At 46.8% G+C, this 24,208-nt stretch overlaps 2 protein-coding genes across 4 annotated transcripts in view; both read right to left on the bottom strand.

The window, feature by feature from the left end:
• Positions 1–2,825, bottom strand: part of NELL1 (neural EGFL like 1) — a gene marked incomplete at both ends in the record, with an annotated part of 913,276 nt that extends 910,451 nt beyond the window's left edge. For all 3 annotated transcript variants that reach the window (XM_082626303.1, XM_082626304.1, XM_082626305.1), the window contains one exon: positions 2,771–2,825. In XM_082626303.1, the coding sequence (XP_082482429.1) occupies positions 2,771–2,825 (55 nt within the window). The remainder of the gene's footprint in view (positions 1–2,770) is intronic.
• Positions 2,826–20,354: 17,529 nt separating this feature from the next.
• SLC6A5 (solute carrier family 6 member 5) overlaps positions 20,355–24,208 on the bottom strand; it is a 54,035-nt gene continuing 50,181 nt past the window's right edge. The window contains exons 14-15 of the mRNA XM_082628786.1: positions 23,141–23,308; positions 20,355–20,650 (exon numbers count right to left, since the gene is read on the bottom strand). Coding sequence (XP_082484912.1) covers positions 20,495–20,650; positions 23,141–23,308 — 324 coding nt within the window. The 3' untranslated portion in view covers positions 20,355–20,494. The remainder of the gene's footprint in view (positions 20,651–23,140; positions 23,309–24,208) is intronic.

Raw genomic sequence — 24,208 nt, 5'->3', positions numbered from 1 at the left:
GAAATCTCAGATTTTTTTCACCCAGAACTGGAGAACAGGACCTATTCTTGACTCCACTTTACTCTTTCAAACAAATTCTCTGAACAATGAGTAATTTAAGCAGCTTCCTGTGACACCTATCCTTAGATCGTTTCATATGTAACTGCTACTGCACTGCAGTGTTGCTTTAATTAAAATGTGCCTGACACCATCTGTTCATTTCCATTAAAAGGCAGTGATATCTGAGCAGCTCACTCAGTGAACCACGTGTTTATTTCATCTTGGACTGTTAACAGCCCAGACAGCAATTGTCCCACTTGACAAATAAACTTTCCGAGTGGCTGTTTGGATCCTGATAAACTAATTGAGAGCCAGGCTTAGCTACCTCAGAGGATGGATGTGTGATGCTGGTATGATGGTTCCTGGGCAAAATCAAAGAAAAAAATTGCTCATCAGACCACCTCAAGCTGCAAGAAATTGTAAGTGAAAGAAGTGAGATATAATTCCCCCCGTCTTTCTCATTCTTCTGATAATTTTTGTAGAAGAAATAGGTAGCCTCTGGTGTTCAAAGAGTACCAAGTGGCATGGAAAACTCAAGCTCCCTAAGCAACTGCCACAACCAACGGGCAGATCCTTCCACGCTTCCTTGACTTTGGACAAGCTGTGCCCTCTGCCTGGAATGCTTTCCCTACTCTGTGCACCTGGAAAACTCCCTACAAAGCCTTCCAGACACAACTTTCAAACGTCACCTCCTGATTAAAGCCTTCCCTGACTACCGACCACCCCTCCCCAGAATTCACTCCTACCGTCCCTCCTCTGTTTCCTCAATACAAACTCCTGTACCCCCACCCCCATCAAGCTGTACAATAAAAATGCTTTTCAGTTTCCACCTAGATTCTCAGCTAAGCTGTAAGTTTCTGGAAGTCAAGCAAGCCGGTTCCTCTTTGTATAAGCAATCCTGGCACCCAGCAAGACACTCAACTCTTCGCTGAATGAATGGATACAGGAGTAAATCTTCCCTACAAGAGAATGTTTACAAGTTTTAAAGGGGCTTGATGTGGGGAAGGGGAAAAGACAGTGTCGTTAAAGATCTCCAAAAGCAACGCGCCCTGGAGACACAGTCCACTTCTGGGGGAAGCACTTTTTGCCGACTTTTCAAAAGAGTAATGAGAACAAAGAACGTTAAGTCTATTTGGTAGTGACGCGCACTGAGACGTGAAATGCCCGATGCGCTGCCCTCTCCCCCACCTAGTTTCTCTCTCTTTGGTTCCACTGTAAGATGCCCACCAGCACCAAATTCTCTGCACGCAGGGCTGCTAGCCCAAGCTCTGCACTCGCCTCGCCTGCCCTGATCTTCCGGGGGCGCGTTTTTTCCAGTGTGTTCTCGGTTTTAAAAGACTAACCCATCTAGATGGGCCGGAACTCAAGAAGCACCTATTCTAGGCTGGACCGAGTCTTGGCATCTCCGCAGCCTGGGGAGCTCGGATGGAGATAGGAAAGGGATGGAGATTCCTTTTGTCCGCGGAGAAGTCCACACCCGCCGCTCTTTCATTAAGCAAAGGAAAAGCTGCTTCCCACTCAGTCCTGGGGAAAATGGAAAGGACCAGCGGAGGGAACTTTTGAGCGGACCAAGGCCGGGCATCCCTCCCCAGCCCTCTACAGATAAACCCTGCATGGGAAGGAGGCTATGCCTCTAGAGAAGGGAAATGAGAGTGATAAAAGAGAAAAAGAGAAAAGCAGAGGGAATGACTACACACCGATTCTGGGGTGCAAAGTCGGCCGCGCGTGGCGAGGATGGCTAGCGTAGGGATGAAACCTCGCGACGCCCCACCCCACCCCGCGGGGGAGGGTCCTATTTTTGCCAATTTCCTCCTCCACCCCACCCCCACCTTCCCAAATCTACTACTAGTCCCCTGGAGAAGGCGGCTGAGAGAGGGTCACCAAACCCCAGGGGACATGGGGGCTGAGGGCGAGTAGAAGCTGAAGGAAGGAGGCGCGCTTAGAGTCCTCACAACTGCGTCTCTGGAGGCAGAAAGAAGTGGGGACTTCAGAATATTACGCCAATTATCCTTGCCTCCCCTTCACAACCCCCAATGTGCAGTTATAGCACGGGAAAACTAGTGCGGAGCTTGAGAGAATCTCCCCGGGATTGCTCCCACAGTTCCAGTTCCCCCCAGTTTGTCCTGCCCTCTGGTGGGGAGGGGATAATAGGGGTGGCAAGAGAGACCACTCCTGGAGTTCCCCTGGAGAAGAGTCAGGAGGGGACGAGGAAGAGATCGCGGAATCCCAGGATCGCCCGCAGCCCTCACCCCGCGCCGCGTCCTCCCGGCCCTCGCAGCGCCCGCCGGCCGGAAGCGCTCCCTCTGCGGGTGCGCCTCCCGCCGCTGCCCCTTCCCGGCCCGGCGGGGCGCAGGGAGAGCGGTTTCCACCACATCTGTCCAGTTCACGGGTGTGGGGCTCGCGGGCCCGCCCTACTGTGGGTTTCGACCCGGAAGCCGGTTACTAGCAGCAGGAGGGTGCGCCCGAATGGCCGCGCCCCTCACTCCTGCGTCCGCCAGGCCGTGTCCTCCGGGAAGGGGGCACTCCTCGGGGGGCATCTTCCAGCCTGTGAGTCCCACTTTTCGCCCTTTCACCTGGACCGGGGCAGAGAGGTTCGAGGGACCCATCCACGCCCTTCCCCGGACCAGCGCGGAGCTCAGCTCCAGCTCTCCTCACGCCTAGGTGGGCGCCGGGCACAGCGGCGGGGCTCCCCCCATCCCTGGATCCCTCCGACAGCCCCAGCCGTGCCTACCTGTCCTGGCGGTGCACACACAAAACCACACAATTAAGATCACATCCTTCGGCATCGCTCCCAAGGGTCCCCGCCGAACCGGGCGCGCGGAAGCCAGGAGGAAACAAATGCGCCTCGATCCCGAGGCGCGCCGGGCTCGCAGCCGCCAAACTTGCTAGCGGGCGGCGGGGGAGGTGGCTCGGCAGCGCCGGGTGCTGCGCTCGGGGATCGCGCCCAGGAAGGCGGCCCCTGCCGCCCCGCCCCCAGCCCGTCCCCCAGAGCGGGCGGCGGCACCCTGCTCGGGCCCCGGGCCCCGCTGCGGCTGCGCTCTCCTCGGAGCTGGAGCGGGAGCGCGGGGCTCGGCCACTCCGGCAGGTTGCGCTCGGCGCCGGGAGCGGCTTCCCCTCCGCTGCAAAGACCCGGGCGAACGGCGCAGCAGCCGCTACCACTCGGAACACCGGAGCTGGAGTCCCAGGACCCGCGGGCAAAAGGGAGGAGCTGGAGGCGGAAGCACCCCTTCGGCTTCACGCTCTCCAGCCCAGACGAGCCGGCCTCGCCACCGCCGCTGTCTCTGCCTCCGTGCCGCGCTGGAGACTACAGAAGTTGCCCCAGTTCATCTTGGTCGAGACTAAGAACCGCGGAGCCCCCGCGGGTGGGTTTTTTTCCAGGGGGAATCCCGACCCAGGTGGCGCCAAAGAGCGCGCCCAGCCCCTCCCCGGAAAACAATTACTCGGGATTTGCTTAGGCAACTGGTTGGCGAGGGGCGAGTAGGGCCCTGAGGGGAATGACGGCCGAGTCGCGGCTCGCCACCTGCACCTCCTGTCCCCTCTCCCCGGTGGGTCCCTCTGACTGGGTACACGCTTTGGAGGTTCAGGGAGAGGGCGCTGAGGCAGGGGGCCCAGAAGAAGGGTCGCTGAGCCCGAGCGAGCCACGGTGGGGTTTGGGGGGGTCTACTTGCAAGCCTTCCGGTTCCGCAGGTCAGATGCTGCCACTTAGGGGAAATTCCTAACCTTTTTTATTTTTTTCCTTGAGTGACTTTCTTGATGGTTTTGTCAAAAGCCATCATAGTCACTTTTAGGCCTGTCCCGCAGTCCCTCTGGGACCCTAATGAACACCATTCCCGGGAGAGAAAAGCTGGGCTTTGTTTTAGGAGTGTGGGAAAGAAGTGAAGTCCTCCTCCTTCTATGTGACCCCCTTCTGGAACCGAGCCTTCCCTAGAAATAGCTCCCAGGTTTGTCGCACTTCCATCCAGGAACGTTATTTATAACCAGGATGCAGAGTCCTGAAATCAGACATGACAGAACCTTTGATTTGTACCAAAAGAGCCCCACGTGATTTAAAACTCCTCAGCTTGCCCGCACTGATCCCCTCTCCGAGTCCACCCCACACCTCTGATACTGGCAACAGGGATCCCAGAGAAGGAAAGGGAAACTTCTCTGAACACAACCCTCCCTCATTTCCCAGGAGACAATTCCAACGTTCCAGAATCCTCTTCACTAAGAAGGATCTGCTCTTCTCACCTCTCGCGCCCCCTCTCACTCCCTGTACTCCTAAACCCTACATCGCTATGATCCCAGGATCCGCCACTGAAGGTCACCAAACTAGCAACACAGTTTATGAAGAGAAGGTTTTATCTACATACTCTTCTGACCTCTGCCCTATTTTTCTGGATATTTCTGTATGCAAGCCACTGTCCCACTAGGCCCTTTGCATTGTGGTCCCTTAGCAGATGAAAAGGCAAATGAACAAGAGATAAATTCCAGCTCCTAACAGCTGAGGTAGAGGAAGGGAAGCCAACAAGGAAGCGTTCTGCCACTGCAAAGCGGAGTTGAAAGACTAAGAGGTAAACTGACGTCAAGGCTGAACTGATTCTCCATCTCTTCTGGGATTCATCTCCAGCCCAGAGGGGATCTGTCTGCCTTGACTCTCTCTGTGTGTTTTCATTACAGAGTCAGGACTTTTTCCTTCTACCTGGAGCATGTTACATTTAAAGCTAACATTAAAATCACACATCTTTCAGAAAATTGGATTCCCCAAGTTTAGTTGGGCCTAATGAATGAGAACTCCCCTACACCACGTTGTGTTGTGAGACCCATGCCCCCTGTCTCTCCACGGATTTTAAATACACCTCAGCAGGAGCAGCCCTTCGTGGCTTTGAACTGTTGTTTTAAAGGCCCTTTTATTGATCTCAGAAATCCTAGAAGTCACAGGGACCCCAACAAAGGGAAAAGGTAGTCTGAGTCAGACCTTTAGAGCTTTCCCTCTCTTAAAGCTTCTGTGTAATTAGTTGGTCCTGTGGGATGGAGCTTTTAGTGTGTTCCATTAAAAAATAAAGCAAGGCATATGTTCTGTCAAAGCTTTGCAGCATCACATCCATTAGCAGTAACAAGTGTTAATCTTAACAAGGTCATAAATCTTCCTAGATAACTAAGTACTTCAATCTCCTCCTATAAATGCATTTGAGTAGGGATTTGGAGTGTGTAGCCTAAGGTAACCTTTACAGAATTCGTCTATCAAATTTCTGTGGTGTCAATTAAGGGACCACGTGGCTGTGATGTTGGGATATTGCAATGGGATCCATGCTCAGTGAAAGCAGTGATGAGGCTTGGTTTACCCAATACCATGTCCCAAGTCCACCCTGCCCGTCTGAATGGCCTCCCTCCATGGTCTCTCCAAGAACCAGAGACTTCCTTTGATCATCCCTCTGCCTCTTCTTCCTGACCCCTAAATATTGGGGAGACTCAGGGCTCAGTCCCCAGTCCTCTTCTCTTCCAGCCACACTTACTCTTATGTGTTGTCATCCAGCCTCCTGGCTTTAACTACTATCTACACATGGATAATTCTCACATGCGTATCTCCAGTCCCCACCTCTCCTTTGAACCCCAGGCTTACATACCCAACTACCTATCAGGTGCCTTAATTGTAATATGGCCACATCATCAAAATTAAAAATATTTGTGCTTCAAAGGACATCATGACAGGTGAAAAGACAACCCACAGAATGGGAAACAAATTTTCAAGTCCTATATCTGATTGAAACTTGTATTTATTAAAAATTATTATAGGGCTTCCCTGGTGGCGCAGTGGTTGAGAGTCCGCCTGCCGATGGAGGGGACACAGGTTCATGCCCTGGTCCGGGAAGATCCCACATGCCGCGGAGCGGCTGGGCCCGTGAGCCGTGGCCGCTGAGCCTGCGCGTCCGGAGCCTGTGCTCCACAATGGGAGAGGCCACAACAGTGAGGGGCCCGCGTACCGCAGAAAAAAAAAACTATTATAACTCAATAGTAAAAGACAGATAACCCAATTTTGAAATGGGCAAAGGATCTGAATAGACATTTCTCCAAAGAAGATATACAATCAGCCAGTAAACACATGAAAAGATGCTCAGCATCATTAGCCAGCTGGGAAATGCAGATCAAAACCACAATGAGACATCACTTCACACCCACTAGGATGGCTAAAGTCACAAAGCCAGTAATAAATATTGACAAGGAAGTGGAGGAATTAGAACCTTCATGTACTGCTGGTCAGCAAGAATGTAAAACTGTTCTTCGAACAGTTAAACATAAAGTTACCATGTGATCCAGCAATTCTACCCATGGGTACATACACAAGAACAGAAAACATATGGCCACACACTAAGTTGTACACAAATGTTCATAACAGCATTATTCATAATAGCCAAAAAGTAGAAACAGCCCAAATACCCATCAGCTGATGAGTGGATAAGTAAAATGCAGTATATTTATGTAATGGAATATTATTCAGCAATAAAGAGAAATGAAGTACTGATACATGCTAAAACAGGGATGAATCTTGAAAATATTATGCCAAGTGAAAGAAGCCAGTCACAAAGAACCACATGTCACATTACTCCATTTATATAAAATGTCCAGAATAGGCAAATCCATAGAGACAGAAAGTAGATGCTTGGTTGCCTAAGGCAGGGGGAAGGGGAAGGGTTGGCAGGTGCCAGCTAAGGAATGCAGGGTTTATTTGGGGGGTAATGAAAATGTCCTAAAATTCATTGTGGTGATGGACACAAAACTCTCACAGATATTCACAATATTCTAAAGGCCACTGACCTGTACACTTTAAATGGGTGAGTTGTATAATATGTGAATTGTATATCAATAAACCTGTTTTTAAAAAACTTCATTAATGGGCTTCCCTGGTGGCGCAGTGGTTGGGAGTCCGCCTGCCGATGCAGGGGACACGGGTTCGTGCCCCGGTCCGGGAGGATCCCGCGTGCCGCGGAGCGGCTGGGCCCGTGGGCCGTGGCCGCTGGGCCTGCGCGTCCGGAGCCTGTGCTCCGCGGCGGGAGAGGCCACGGCAGTGAGAGGCCCGCTTACCGCAAAAAGAAAAAAAAAAAAAAAAAAAAAACTTCATTAATGATCATGAAAAAAATTGTAATATGGCCAAATGAGGACTTTTGATTCCACCCCCCAAACTCCCTTCCCGCTGCCTACTAAGGAGATGGCACCAGCCTTCATCAGGTGTTCCAACCAAATGACGTGGGGTCATCCTTGACTTGCTTTCCCTTAGACCTAGAGAAAAATCCCAAATCAACTACTTCTCACCACCCTTCACTCCTCCCACCTTCCTCCAATCCATGACTACCCCTTCCCTCGGCTACTGCCCTAGACTCTCAATCATTCTCTCAGCCTCCACTCTTGCCCCTGACAATTCAGCCATCCCCCAGCAGGCATAGTCTGCTTTTTAAAACATGTATCAGATCACGTTTCCTTGCTCAAAAATCCCCTGCATTTTTCCATCATATCTTGAACAAATCCAAACATGTTACAAGGTCTCTGCCCACCTTCCCAGCTCTCTCTCCCTCTCCCCTTCATGCACTCCAGAATCTTGCTATTCCTCAAACATTCCAACTTCACACCCTCCTCATGGTCTTTGTATGTGCTGCTTCCTCTGCCTGGAACATTCTTTCCATAAATCTTTGTGTGGTTCACTTTTCTTTTTTTTTGCATTACGCGGGCCTCTCACTGCTGTGGCCTCTCCCGTTGCAGAGCACAGGCTCCGGACGCGCAGGCTCAGCAGCCATGGCTCACGGGCCCAGCCACTCCACGGCATGTGGGATCTTCCTGGACCGGGGCATGAACCCGTATCCCCTGCATCGGCAGGCGGACTCTCAACCACTGCGCCACCAGGGAAGCCCCATGTGGTTCACTTTTTACCTGACTTAAATCTCTGCTCAGATGTCAACTCCTCGGGGAGACCTGCCTAAAGAAGCTTCTCACTTCACGCCCATGGCTCTCTGTCTCCTAACCCTGCTTTATTTTTTTTATAGTGCTTACTACTATCTGAAATATCAATTGATTTGTTGACCTTTATTCTGTCTCCCCCCAGAGAATGCCACAAGAGTAGGATTTTCGTCTTCCTTGTTCACCGCCATATCTCTCTACCTAGAACAGTGCCTGGCACATTTTAGGAGCTCAATAAACCTTTGTTGAATGAATCAATGGATGTTCTCCCAGGAAGCAGCATAGAGAACTGACATTTCTCATTGACCATCATCAAGGCAACAGTAAGACTGCCATGTCCCACTGGCCCTCAGAGCTGCTCCACTGCTGACTCTATGGAGGGCAGCGGATTCCACAGAGGAAGAATGAGGAAGACTCCTTCTTAGTATCCAAGGCTGAGAAACTCTCCATCTCATATACTGCCCTCCAGTCCCCCTCCATAAGTCACTCTCCTTTGTCCAGACAGCCTTCCAACTACCTTCATATTTATGGGTGCACAACACATTTCCTTGTAAAACTGGAGAGAATAGAGGATAGTGCTGTTATGGATAGGATTGTGTCCCCCCAAAAAGATATGTTGAAGTCCTAATTCCCAGTGCCTATGAATGTGACCTTATTTGGAAATTGAGTCTTTACAGATGTCATCAGGTGAAGATGAGGTCATTAGTGGGTCCTAATTCAATGCGACTGGTGTCCTTATAGGAAGAGGAAAATGCCATGTGAAGACAGAGACGTAACAGATGTCAGCATGTGACAGGCAGACACTGAAGGGCTGCGAGCCAGAGAGTGCCTGGGGCCACCAGAAGCTGGAAGAGGCAGGGAAGGATCCTCCCCCTAGAGGCTTTGGAGAGAGCATGGACCTGCCAACACCTTGATTTCAGACTTCTAACCTCCAGAACTGAGAGAGACCAAATGTCTGTTATTTTTAAGCCTTCCGGTTTACAGTGCTTTGTAGCAGCCTTAGGAAACTAACACAAGTGCCAACTTGCTGACAGAGCCCAGGGAAGTGCAAAAACTCCCAAGTTTCCTTCACAAACCCAGCAAGCCCCAAACTCTCTAGAACTATGCACGCCTGGACCTGGGTGGGTATTTTCATTTCCTGAAATGCACATGCAATCGTAAAGAGGGGTAAATGAATATATTCACACCCATACCTCTGTTTCAATATGAATATAAGGATTCTACACACAAAAAATGTATTCCCTACTCCAATTACTACAATCAATTTCAATGACATCCAGATTAGAGGGACCCATATTTTGTGAAGATAACTATTGTCCTTCTGTCTTGCAGCTTCAAAGACATTTTAGAACAAAGCTAGGTGTAAGTCCGTAGGAAGACGTAGAAAAATCTGTACATAGACATATAGATAAAGGCATCTCATAATTCTTTTGGATGAAACTCTCCTAATCCATAAAATCAATAATCTGAGTTTTGAGTTTCTAAGGATAAGGACCAAGGTGTACATAATATCCAGGTTTTAAGTGTGATATAAGTACATGTCCATTCCTATAACCAGGGGAGAGCAGAAACCCTATCCTCTAACAGGCCCTAGAAGCAGACCTTGCCCCAACACTAACCAGAATGATAATGGCTCCATTTATTAAGTGTAACTAGGTGTAGGTTACTGAGCCAAGTGCTTTCTATGGATTTATTCCTCAAAGCAGCTCAATTAAGTAGGTGGGATTATTATACCCATTTTACAGATATGGAAACTGAGCCATTTGTCAAACGTGTGCCCGAGCAAAGCTTCAAACCCAGACAGTAGGACTGCAGAATCTGTGCACTTAACAGCTGAGCTATACCACTTCTCCTGGGCTAAAGCCTGTGGATTCAGTCTCCTCGTTGAGGTCTTGTGGGAGACTAATAATACATAGCAACCCTATCTCCTGCATGAGTTCTGACAAACTGAGAAATAAAAGAGTTAGCAGGAGGCCAAACATGGCCTTTATGAATATAGAGACAGTGTTGGGAGAGCACAGCCTCGTGTGAAAGCCAGAATGGACTGGCCATCTGCCTTCCCTCCAGGCTGGACCTTGGCACAGCCGTCTGCTCTCACTGATCAGGGTGGAGAGAGAAAGTGAAAGAGAGCTCATTGAGAAATGAGGACCAGTGGCCATCTGCCTCCTCTATCAAAGTGGAGAGAGTAGGGAGTATAGTAAAGGGCCAGGAGGGTCTAAGGAAAATCCCTCACTTGGAAACCAAAAGGTTGGGGAAGAAATGATCCCCTTGATCAACTCTCAAACTTTCCTCCATAAAGCCTCCTTCTATTGTCCCGTGGCCCTGAGCTGCCCACAAAGTTCTCACCAGCCTTCTTTTCCAGGACTGAAAATGAGCCTTTATTCCTGGTAGAAGGCCCATGTTCTCAACAGTGTTACCGTCGCTCTGCAGGAAAATTAGGAGGAAGGCATCCTTTTGTACTTACGCTGAATTAGGGAAGATGGAGCATCCCTCACTAAAGTACCACATCAATGAGCCGGCCTGTTGACACAAAGCAATGAATATCTACTGGAGGAAATTCAGGCCGTGGGATACTATAGTGGGAGAGGTATTTTTGAACAGGGATAGCCTGCTCTAGGTACTTTAGGCAACAACCTATCACATCAGTCCCTGAGACTGGCTCTGCCCATCTACAATACATAAAACAGAAATGGTCATTTCCAACACTTTTAAGACTGCTTTCCAGAGTCACAGGCCATGAAAATTCTCCTCGCCAACAAAGTAACATTAAACTCTCCCACATCTCCCAGCGGTTCCCTGGGTCTCCTTCTAGTCAGCCCAGTTCATTTTATTACCTATTATCAGTAAGGATTCTATCTGCCTTCATATAACAGGAAAAACTCCCAAGTAATAACTTACATAAGAGACGTTTAAGACTCTCTCAGGCAAAAAAGAATATCCTAGAGTTGAGTGAACCAGGTTTAATTTAGTGGCTCTATGAAGTCCACAGGGAGCCAGGCTCTTCCCAGATCTCTGCTCCATCATTCCTAGAATGCAGTTCTTGTCCTCATGGTTCAGTATGGCTACTGGTACTCCAGCCATTATATCCACATTCCAGACAGCAAATATGGAAGAGAATAAGGAGAAAGGTATGCCTAGGAGCCCCATGTATCACTTCCACTCAAACTTGGGCAGAACCTAGTCACATGGTCACTCCCTATGTATCTGTTAGCTGCTGCAGCATAACAAACAACCACTAAATTTCAGTGGCATCCAACACTAAGCATTTACTCCCACACATCTGCAGGTTGGCGAGGATTCAGCTCATTCAGTCTCATTCAGGCATGTGTGCTTCAGGCTACAGTGGCTGAGCTGATCCCACTTCTCACAGCAGATCTGTGTGTCAGCTGAATGACTCTGTCCCACGTCTTTCATCTTCCTTGGACCACTGGGCTAGCCAGGACATGTCCTTCTCAAAGCACAAAGAGGAGGTGGAAACAGGCCAGGTCTCCTAAGGTCTAGACTCAAACCTGGAACACTGTCACTTCTGCTTACATGCTAGTAAAGTCAAGGGACAAGTACAATCTGTCCACAATGAGGACATAACCCGGATGTGATTCAGATTGGGGTGAGAACAAGTAGAGCCAGTAGTCCATCTACCATACCTGGCTGCAAGGGAACTAGGGAACGTCATGTTCTGAATGGGTGACAACAAGCCTAGCTAAAGTCAGAAATGTTACTGAGGAAGGCAAGAAAGAAGTTCAGAGAAATTCAGTCTCTATGGCACTCCCTCACATTGTTCCAGCTTTGCAAAATACCAATACCGGTCTAGTGCAAGTTCATCATCATTCTTACCCTCACCCCAAGACACAGGGTGTATAAGAAGCACTCAGCGGAAGGCAGGAAAAGAGAAGGACCGCACACCGAGATTGTCACAAGCCTATGCTTAGCAGTGCTCTCCACTTTCAAGCAGGTAGGGCAGAGTGATTTTTTTTTTTTATTATGGTCTCTTCTCAAAACCCACAGCCAGGGCTTCCCTGGTGGCGCAGTGGTTGAGAGTCCGCCTGCCGATGCAGGGGACACGGGTTCGTGCCCCGGTCTGGGAACATCCCACATGCCGCGGAGCGGCTGGGCCCGTGAGCCATGGCTGCTGGGCCTGTGCGTCCAGAGCCTGTGCTCCGCAACGGGAGAGGCCACAACGGTGAGAGGCCCGCATACCGCAAAAAAAAAAAAAAAAAAAAAACCCACAGCCAAGAAAGATCAAATTCATACAACCGTGGAAGGTAGCACCCAAAGCTCTCTCGGTGCATCTCTCCCCAACACCAGCATCGGATGCAGATGGCATGCAGTCTAGATGCAAATGGTACAAGTGAGTATCCCTCATAAATAACCACAGAATGCCTTAGCCTCCCCTTCCTGAGTGAGAGGAGAAAGCAGGAGGAACCGAGTAATGGGATAAGAATATCCAGGCTGTCCTGAGAATCCTGAGTCCCACCTCAAGGCCCCACCTGTCCCAGCACCTCCCCTGGACTCTGAGAATTTGCCAAGATCCAGAAACTAACATGGCAGCACCTGGCAGGGCAAGAGTCTCCAGGACCATGCTCTAGCCTCTGTCCCTATTGGCTTGTGTCATCTCCATGCTGATTGCTCACATTTTTAAATATAACCCCTGATGGCCCCAGTCACATGAGTCAGAAAGGAGATTACCTGTAAACAGACCCCTATGTTTCTAGGTTTATGACCTGGTGTCTTGGTGTTCCTTCTAACATTTTGAAAAGGCTGGTTTCTTGCCCAAACCAGTGTTCTTGCCCCAGGTCTCTCCCCACTTCCACCCATCCTTGACACTGTGACCAGGCCAATATTCCGAATGCACAGATCTGACTCTAACAGTAAATATCCAACATTTATCTGTGGTGTTAAATTTGCACATACAGATTTTAACTTAATGCTCATAGCAATTATGTGAGATGGGTATAAGTTTTCCAACTGTACCAGTAAGAAAACTGAGACTGTGCTAATAAGATATAGAGCTGGCACTTGAACTCAGGACAGTGCTTTGTCTCTGGCATCATGGATGCCTCTGCTGGGAAATATCTCTCCATGATTCAATAACCGTCCCTGGTAGCCTCTGAACTCTTCTTGTTGCCACTGAAGGCACCTGACTGTCAAGCCCTACACTCTATTTTCAGCCTTAGTTCTCACTTCCACAAGCATATGTGATACTTTCCAATTTCACCCACCACTCTTCCTTGAAAGAGTCCTATCCTCATACCATCACTCACTTGCTTTCATCCACCTGGGAAGCTCATCCTAATACCTTCCTCATGGTCAAAACCCTCCCCATGTCCCTATCTCCTGAAGTCCTGTCTAATCCTCTCAGCCAGAAGGCATTTCTTCCTCTGCATCCCCTCAGTATGTTCTTGTCCTAAATCCTGTGGCCACACTTGGTACTTGCCACTGTGTGTCATGGCAACGTGTGTACCTGTCTTAAAGCCCCACTCACTCTGAGTAACCTGGAGGGAGAGACCAAGTCTTACTCGTGTTTTTCCTACATGTTATAACACTGAGCTCTGTTCCTTGTACAGAGCCAGTACTGAGTATTTGCTCATTTGATTAAAAAATGTATTTATTACCTACTGTGTCACAAATTATTAGGTACTGGAACTATATTACCATCTTAACATAATTAAGACATTGAGTAGAGGGTAAAAATAAATACATGAGTGAATGGATCAATAATGATGAAAATGTGATTGTTTCAATGCCGATCCACACTATATTCCAGATGTTATTTTCTCCTCATCCTACAAGCAACAGGAGAAGTTTTCTGCAAAAGGGAATGGGGCTGGGTTCAATGACTTACAATATGAAAATTCTCATAAAGTTACAGATTACACTAAAAGGCAAGAAAGGAGCAGCCCAAACCACACACAGTCTCAGTTTATGCAGTAGAATGTGTAACTCAGAGAAGTAAATCCACTTTTGTCAAGTTGAGAAAGGCACTGGAGGAGCTTTCTCCTATAAAAGGCTCCTATGGTGAACCTTTCAGACAGCGACTACCCACCCTCCTTGCATTGCCTTGTAAATCCAGTTCCCACAAAACAGACTGTCATAGAAGAATCTGTGTATCAGAGATGCTGGAATAAATGACCTTGGACTTCTATGCAGCTGTGAGATTCTGAATGTCTGGTTCCAGGAGAGACATCTGGGGAGACGGAGGAAGGAGGCATGAACAAAAGCAGAGAACAAAGGGGCAGGAGTGAGCTCCTTAGGAAAATAGCCACAAAGTCCAGGGGGAGGAATAGTTGCCAAACAAATGAAAACAAGATGAAAGACTGGAAGCGGGAAGCCAGGGGAGGTATCAGAGCAAACACTGTTAGCTCCTTCCACACAGATCCTTGTACCCTCTTTAACAGCCCAGAGTAGATCAACCTGCTCCAGATGTGTGGGCGCTAAGCTTCCCACACTTCATCATCATCATCCCCATTTAGGGAAAGACTGTTTAAAGGGGTACATACACATATATACGCTACTACTATATATAAACTAGATAACCAACAAGGACCCACTGTATAGCACAGGGAACTGAACTCAACATTTTCTAATAACCTATAACGGAAAAGAATCTGAAAAAGAATATATATGATATATATAATATATATATATAAACATACACATTCATATAACTGAATCACTTTGCTGTACACCTGAAACTAACACATCATTGTAAATCAACCATACTTCCATTAAAAAAATAAATAATATAGGGCTATAAAAACACAACAGCGCATTTCCAAGTGAAATTCCATGGTGTCTGGGCTCTACTTTGAAATACACCAAAGAAATAAAGTTTCATTTCAGACTGGGGAGAGGGATACATGAAATAAACTTGGACATGAGTTGATAATTGTTGAAACTGAGTGATATGGACATGGGAGTTCATTATTCCACACTCTCCACTTTTATATATGCTTGAGAATTTTCCAGAAAAAGTTAAAACACAACTGAGCAAATACATCACAGGAAGGAAATCAAGGATGACAAGCCAGCACCAAATTCTGATGCCATGGAGCGTTCTTCTTTCAAGATGAGGTCTTCACTGAGCTTGGTATTTGAGGCTCCGTCTGCCTGCTGAAGCAGAGTATTATGGACAAGCCTGAGGGGACGGGTGGAAGTCTCCTTACCACAGGATGGACACCTATGCTCATGGCCTGGGGTTTGCAGCATCAGCTTCTGAGGGCATCTTTTTTCCCAGCAAGAGCTCATGCCCATAGCCTGCCCACGTGGCAGCTGAAGTTGGAGGTGGAATGCGAGTGTCTGTGTTTACTGGAGGAGGACAGGGTCAAGCTTCCGGGTTAACATGATCAGACAGGAGTGCCCAGCTGCCAGTCTCTACACATGACACCAGAGCTCAGGGCCCCTCTCTGGGCAGGGAATGTGCGGGCTCCACACACTTAAAAGGAGAGGAATGACATTTATTTATTTGCTTGTGTGTCGGTTTAATATGAGTAGTCTTTCTGCTAAGCTCTGTGTTCCATGAGCTCTGGGACTGTTTTATATTTTATTCAGTGTTGCCTGGGTTCCGACTCAGTGGAGGAGCAACGTAAATGTTTGCGGAACTGAAATAAAGTTGAATTGAAGACTGACAAAAATGGTCATTAAAACACACCCAAGGATTTAACTTGCCCAATCCTTCTGTTCAGATTCACTCAGATCCTCTCTCCCTCCCCCTCTCTCTCCTTCTCCAGGAGGGCTGATTAATAAATCAGCAAACAATAGTGTATTCCGATGGCTAAGAATATAACAATTTAATTGATATTTGTTTCTGCAGCAGTGCAATATCTCATTTTCCCAAGAAGGCAGTTTTCCATTTCTGTTCCAGGTTTCTCCCAACAAAACAGATCAATCTTGGGAATACCTGAAGGCCATTTGTTAAGAAAGAAAGAATGTGGGTAACGGGTTTGAAATAGACACAATTCTATAATCATCAGGTTAAACACTGACATTTATTTAGGGTTTTGTGAACTCATACATTATTAGGATAAATTCTAATTTATATCAGTATATAATAGGCAAATATATAATACCATAAATTGCATTTGTACACATAAATACAAAATTTGAGGTAGGGCCTCAAGAATAATGACTTCTTAAATGAATAATGCACAGTATATAATATGTACTCTATAAGATATATATATGATGCATCATTTATAATGTAATATATTTTCTTCAAGTACAGTTAATGAAAAAATATAAGGACCTGATTAGGGAACATATCTTTATTCATAGGCGACAGGACCATGTAAGATGCCTGCATTTAGGACATTAGCCAAGTACACAATTTAAGAATAAACCTATTCCATGATAGGTCCATATAAAGTGCAAAAGAAGACCAAAAAAATGAAAGAAAAAACAGTTCCTAGTCAGTTACTAGGTATCACCCTAACAATAAAATACACCCATAAGGCAAATGGTTACCTGAAGATGTATTTAATCCATAGCAGGCAAATCTAACCACTGCTTGCTCTTCAGAGGCGATGAATGCCCAATCTGAGAACACTTTCTCTTTCGCTGCAGGCTGCTCAGAGGTGACCCGAGCAGAGACCACAATTCAAAATTACTTGGCCTTTCTGTACAGTTGAAGCAAAATCCAGGAAAGACAGGAAGCTTCACTTTTGCAAATCCTAGGGTCACTTTGCAGAGAAATTAGTATCAAGATTAAATCACCCAAACCTTTGCTCCCAGCCTGGAGGTTTTCTGCATGATGCCTGGTATGAAACATAGGTAACGCTCATTCCATTCGTTGGCCTTGGTCTTTATTTCTCTGCAAGATAACCTACCACCCAGCCTGCCCTTGCTCGAGTCATCTGCCTCAAAGAAGTGTGTCACAGACCCAAATCCAAGTGCAGCAGCAGTATGATCTTGCCCTCACGCTTACTTTAAGCAATAGTTATTGTGCAAGTCTCTGAGAAGAGAATGATGACCGATAGCCAAGGGAAAAAAGAGGAAAGAAAAATATCTTACTTTTAGGCATGGGAAAACCATGCTGACAGGTTAAGGTTATCAGGAAGCACTGAGGCACATGTAGATAACAAAATTAGAACTTAATTAAAGGAAAACCCCACTCCAGTGCAACATTAGCAAAGACAACCCAAATCTTATCCATTTCCGGGTCATTGTGTTCAGTGTCCTTTTAAAGTGCCACTCACTGAAAAACAAGTTGATTCCATTTCTGACATATTAAAAACACCTTGGAAATTTCAAAGACGTTGAGGTCGTCGAGATTTTGCATTGACCACAGATTTCATGCAATAAATAAATATAAAAGAAAAAGAGAAAAAAGACCAGACTGGACACATTTGTACATGGCAAACACACAGCCTTAAAGAGATTAAAAGTTACTAATATGCAAGAGAAATATTTGCATAAGAAGCCACAACACCAACTGTTAAGACATATACATTTTTTTTTCTCCTTTAAGGATATTACAGCGTTACTGTTGTTAACATATGGCTTTTTTTTTTCCTCTGGATGGGTTTCTGGCATTTGTTGGTATTAGGAAATAATCTCACAAGTGGAAAATACCCCGCCATTCTGCACAGTGAACCAATGAAAGTCTTTCCTCAGCAACTCGGTTTTTGCCTCAGTTTGAAGGGGAACTCTCAAGTGGCACTTTATGACAATGCTGCTCATTTTATTTTTATTCGTTCATTTTTTTCCCTTCCACTTGACTGTGCATTTTAATAGCATGGAAACATCCATCTGGTCATATGCATCTCAGCTCTTAGCGTCCCAGCCAAGTCTAGGGGAGGTGCAGCGCGAGTAGATTGGTGATGACTAGAAACAGCTCAGATACTGAACACATCTCTGGCAAGGAAAGCCTCAAAAGTTAAACACGACTGTAGAAACTGGCAAAACTAAACTCACAAGGTAACTATTTCCAGATAAGCTTAGAACCTTCCACCTTTAAGGAAACTGTACATAAAACTTGAAAGTTGTAGGAAAAAGGAAAAACAAACAAACAAAAACCCAGCTGCTCAGGGAACAGGTCCTGGGTCTTAACTGGACAAATTGTAATGAATACAAATGTCGCTGCCCCCAAATGCAAAACACACTAGCTAGTGAGGCTGTCCCCATTCTGACAATTAAGTTAACTTGCAGTGCGTACAAAACAAATCTGGCAGCATCCATGAGTTTTTCCCCCTTTCTTTTAATCACAACAGCAATAATTAACAGAAACTGGGTTGGCATCCAGCATCAGACTCGAGTTTTAGCCAAGAGGCAAGAGAGGAAAGCCAAAAACCACTCATCCTGACACAAACATACCAGTCCTATGGGAGAATGCTAATTGATTTCAGCTCTCTTCTTCAACCTTCAAATTGGAAAGGCTGCAGAACATTTCCAAACCTAAGTTAGTCCTTCCTTCCTCTCCCACCTCATCAGATATCAACTGGAGAGGCTAATTTTTGGTACCACTATGCAGAATCTGCTACAGCAAGGGGAGCTTCTCTACAATATGGCTTTCTTGGGGAAACCAGTGTTAATGGCGGACAGGTCACTATGGGAAACACTGGGACAGGGGAAGCCACAACTCAGCTTCCTAAAGCTAAGTCTAGGGGAAGCTTAGGATTTAGTCTCTGTGATGGATTCTAGTAAGTTCTAGCTTTGGGAGGTAAGCAGAAGAAGAGAACGAGGAGGGGGAAGAACAAACGTGCCCTGCAGACAAAAGAGATGAAAAACCTAAAGTTCAAAACCCATCTTTGTTTCCTTTTCTGAAGTTTCCACAGGCTACTCTTGAAAACCGGAGGTTCACGTCGGTGTTGGCAAATGACAACAATATTTGCCCCAGAAAAGGGAGAGCTCAGTAAGATGAGCTGAGATTTTCCTTTTTCCTTAACAAATGAAGTCATTTTTTAAAAAGTGTTATTTTAAGGTCTGTTGTTGGGTTTCATTACTGTCCAACAGGATGAAAATGTCACATCAATATACAAGATTTGAACTGAAAACTTTGCCTGAGACCCTGTAATATGAAGACAAACAAATAAGAAAATGATTGAAATGGTCTCCCCTAAGGAAACAATTTTAGGTTTAGATATTATCACTGTAAGGGAAAAAACAAAACAAAACCCAGACTACGCTATCCTATACTCACCATCTCTACAGTGATTAATAAGATATTTATAAAGACAGAAAACACCACTACGAGTACACACTACGTGAACACGTATCACATTATAGAAATCTCACATATGTATGTTCAGGATACAAGAAGGTAATAAAGGTTACGGCTTCACCAACCTCTGCAGACATATGATTCGCTCTCATTAGAGTGTGGTTATGAGTACTGTGAATTGGGGACTCTTAAAATTGAATTAGCTAAATGTAGTCTTAAAAGCTATAGCTTTAATTAGCTCACTTGCTACTGACCTAACCTGTACTTATCAGAAATCTCTGTAAATACAGTGACCTAAAATGTACCACCAGTACAGTGAATATTGTGGTTGCTTTCTCTTCAACTCTCCATTTCTTTGATTCTATGGCCACAATCGGCATTGTCTGTGAATGAAAAAATGAAGAGCAAAAACCGAGACATTATGTTTTTTAAGAGTTTGTGTCTTATATATATAATATATAGACAGAACCAGGGTAAGTCTTGTTTTCCCAGAGGCTGAAAGACAAGGTAGCTACAGCTCATACAAAGACATTTAGAAGAGAAGAAACATGGGATGGTGACATTGAACCACAGTGCTAGACATCATGGAGAAACAAAAAGGGCACTCTGCTATGAATGTACAACTTTGGGCACAAATAATACGATGCAGAGGTGGAGGAAAGGATCCAAAGAATTCACAAATACAGTTATCCAAAAACAAAAGACAACTGAGGGGAGAGAACCAACTCTTCACTGAGATTTGCAATTTGCAGAGAGAAAGCATCTGAGTCCCTGGTACACTTGAGGCAGTTGGTCCAGATGAAGGAAACAGAGCCCCAGTCATGAATGGAAATGGGAACTTCACCACCTCGGGGGTGTCCAAATCCACCGTCTCGTCTTACTCAAAACCATTTTCTGACCACTGCTGACCCTGCAAAGGTACCCAGTCCTGAACTTTGTGTGTCAGAATGAAATCACTACATTGCTCAGGTAAGTCCCAACTAACAGCCTGGGTATCCTGCCATTCTGCTGCATAAGCCTGACTGGCAGCACCAGTGACAACCGTAGGGGATGCTTCTCTACTGACCAACGCGCGCACCTACTTGTGACTTCACTGGAAAGCGCTCCCCTAGTTGATTCGAGCCTGCGGGGTAAACCCCACCAGAAACTGACGGCATGGACACAGGCAAACCATTCTTCAAGTGGTCCATCTAGCTCCTGGCTACAGCATGCGACACCATGTCCTACTTTTCTAAGTCACCACTCGTGCACGGGTATGAACCGAGATGTGGGGAGAGAGAAGAAGAAAAATGGGAAGAAAGCTGGGGAAAACGCTAGGGGAAGGCAGAGAGGAGAAACGGAATCAGGTCTGGGCCACCCCATGCCATTGGACTAGCACTGGGTACCCAGCTCCAAATCCTTCACTGGCAGTTTGAGTCCCAGGGAAGAGGTTCCCAAGGGGTCGATCATGTTCTTGTAACGCTCCCCACGGTGCTGAGCTAAGAAGGGGCCCCAGTCCGGCTGCGGCGAGCACACCAACTTCAGCCTCTGCAAAGAAGCCAAAGACACACAGGGTCACAGAAGCAAAGCACCCTCTTCCCCCAGGCACCACCCACCCATCCCCAAACTGCGTGTGACCACATTCGCCAGAACGCCTCCTGGAACCAAGAGGTCCCCCACCAAGAGAAGCAGTTAGGAAGATCAGCCCCATTAATTAACAAGGCCAGGGATGCAGTTAAGAGGAGACTTAGTTTAGTTCACTGGAAATTATTTACATCACCCTGCAAGCAATATTAGAGTTGCCCAGGGTTTGCCTTGCACAAGATTAATAGAGAATAAAGGGCCCAGATTTTAATTATACATTTTTTTTCCCCTCCAAATGGAGAAGATCTACAAGCTGCTCTCTCCACTGCCAAATGCAGTCTGCAAAGGACATGTACTCACTTTTGTTCTGTAGCCTCAACAGTGAGTTGTTACATCAAAATAATTGGATTTTGTTTAGCATATTTCCCCAAAGTATATAAATGGCCGGAAAAAAAAACCGTCAACCACAAAGATACATTGCCAAGAGTGAGCAAAGATTTTAATTATCTGTTGACAAAAATATATGCTTCTGACTTGGTTCAGAAGTGTGGGTCCTTGCAAGCAAGCTAAAAATAATGGGAATGTCTCTAATTCATCAACTGAACCTTTCATGGAAAACATAATTTGACTGGAGCATTTTCTAGAAAAAGGAAAGAAAACATATTTCTGACTACATAAGAGGGAACAAGTATGTGTTTATTACCTATTAAAGTGAAGCTGCTTCTTATAGCTGTTTTTGTGGGGTTTTTTTGGCGTTACGCGGGCTTCTCACAGTTGTGGCCTCTCCCATTGCGGAGCACAGGCTCCAGACGCGCAGGCTCAGCGGCCATGGCTCACGGGCCCAGCCGCTCCGCGGCATATGGGATCCTCCCAGACCGGGGCACAAACCCGTGTCCCCTGCATCGGCAGGCGGACTCTCAACCACTGCGCCACCAGGGAAGCCCTAACTGTTAGTTTAATCTCCCCTTAATCATCAGTTTGCAACCTTTGTGTCCCGAAACAACCATAATAAATGTATATTGCTGACTCATCAGTTTAGAGGATTTCAGCCTAAGACAAAAGTAGCAGAGGCTACAGCAGCTTCTGTTCAGAGGGAAAGAGATTTCTGGGTCAGTGGGTAGGAGGAGGTCCATCTGAGGCTCGGGCAAGCCCTCCCTGGCGGTAAAGGGGCTGAGTCCATTTACCTTAAGGAGATAACAGACAATTTCCTAAGGATGGAAACTGGAACACTGCTTCAGTAAGAAGACTCCTGCATCTCCCTTTGTCAACTCTGCCTCCATCTTTAGTCCAATAAAAACAAAGGCCACCTCCTCATCTCGTGGACATTCGTGTAAGGCGTTTACTCACATGCTCTATTCCCATCGGCTTCTCCCCTCCCGAGGCTGCGAGAGATGCTCCGGGGCCCTCTCCTCCTCAATATGGCTGACCAAGAGCAAAACCCACCCAGCTGTTCTTCATTACCCTCATCAGTAGGTGTTTCTTTGCCTGAGTCTCATCCAATGCCTCTCAAGCTTGAATTTGCATCAGAATCACCTGGGGGCTCGTTAAACAAAGGACACAAGAGTCCTACTTCCCTGAGAGTCGAGTTTAGTGGGGCAGAGTTGGAGCCCGGTCATTTGCATTTCCAACAAGCCCCCAGGTGGTGTTGATGTTGCTAGTCCCTGGACCAGACCTTGAGCAGCACCGGTCTGGTCCTAAACGGCAGCCCTCTGGACCGCCAAGACAAGGCAGTGCTGATCTCTTCCTAACACGTCTGAGCACATGATTTCTCATGAATAACAAAAGCCTGAGCACACTTCACTGGTGGCTTAGCAAGTGGCAATCCCCTTACCATCCTCTCCGGAGGGTGGGGAGTTTTTTGCATTAGAAATGGGAAATGGGTCCAGCAAGGGACTAATCGACAAAGACAACCAACATGCCTTATACCAGGCATGCCCTGGACCTTTCATTACATCTTTCGGGGAGGGTGACATTTTAATCAGCTTGGACCCCTCAGCTATGCCTAACACAGGCAAAGCAGGAAAGGGGGGGTGATTTTAAACGTAATCGTAATAGGTGTTTGGGGGGAGGCACCTCGGACAGAGAGGAATGTCAGGAAAGGGGGAATCTGATGTGTGGTTAAAAACCAAACACTGGGATTTAAGCTCTGGATGAGGGGAGGGGGGGGGAAGCACCAGGAGAGAGGAGACACTCTGATCGTTTATCCCCCAGAGCCGTCACTGCTCTGAGGAAGAGCATAATAACAGCTTGGCCTGTGGGCTGGCTGAGTCCCTACATTAGAGGAGTAATACGTAATAAAAATGGGTTTAATAGAAACGGTAGCAACTGTAACCACTTAATCACCATGTCTCCCCTTAGAATAAGTGCACCAAATCTTTTGTTTTTTTAAAGCACAGAGCTCTCAGAGCTTCTGCCCTGGGAGGGGACGGCAGGAGAGGGAGCTGATACAATTACCTCAATAAATCTGCCAGGAGCCAGATGCATTTTTATCACAAACATAATCGGGATCCAGATAACGGAGCAGGCGAGCATTAGCCATCCGAGCACCATGGACCAGTTAGGGTAGCGGTAAGAGCCATAGGTCATGGGCTCCCACTGGTAAAAGCTGAAGCAAAGGATAAACTGGGAAGAAAAGAGAAACACACGCGTTAGGGTGGGGATGTGAAGTATTCCTTCAACAGTCATGTACTGGATGGCTGCTGTGAGTTGGCTGCTTTTTTGTCTATTATCTCATTTTACCCCAATAACGACCCTGAAAGGGAAGTATTATTACTTCATTTTCTAAATGAAGAAACTGGATTTCACAGAGATGAACGTGACACACACTGAGCCACTGATGCTGAATTTGCCATCCCATAAAAGCTGAGCAATGCATATGGGTGTCTATACACACAGACTGGCTGAGAGGACGATTTTAAAGGCTATACACCGAGGTGGCGGAGGGGTGGAGGCAGGAGAGGGGATGGTGGGTGTGTTTAAGGAGAGGGGTGTCTCTACTGTCTATAATGGATAATCAAGCTTTTGTTATAAGGAAAAAATCCATTAGATTAATGTGAAAAATGAATAAAATCTACTTTGCTTTCACCTTGAATGGGGAAGAGCCCATCTGCAGGAGCTGCCTCTAAAGCCGGCTGAGAGGTCCCCAAGCAGTGGCTGAGCAGGAAGTTTGGTCCTATAATCAGCTGTGGGACAAAGAGAGTGGAGGCCCAGCCCACCCCTCAACTGATGCAAGGTGAACGGGCCTCGTCAGCAACCCGTGAGCCGAGAGGCCGGGGATGGGCAGGCTAATCCCAGCTCTACCACTAATTGGCTGAGGGACCTGTATGTCTCAGACTTCTCTGCTATATAACAGATCCACTTCACACCAGGTATACAACACAGGGATTTTCTGGGAACAACAGTCTGGTATTTACTCAGGAGCCCCCCTCACTTTTTTTTTTTTTTTTTTTTTTTTTTTTCAGTACGCGGGCCTCTCACTGTTGTGGCCTCTCCCGTTGCGGAGCACAGGCTCCGGACGCGCAG

Source organism: Mesoplodon mirus (genome assembly GCF_964341445.2).
Source record: "Mesoplodon mirus genome assembly, chromosome: 7".
NCBI classification, from domain to species: domain Eukaryota; kingdom Metazoa; phylum Chordata; class Mammalia; order Artiodactyla; family Ziphiidae; genus Mesoplodon; species Mesoplodon mirus.
The sequence above is the reverse complement of the archived record's forward strand: the minus strand, read 5'-3'. Positions and strand labels throughout refer to the sequence as shown.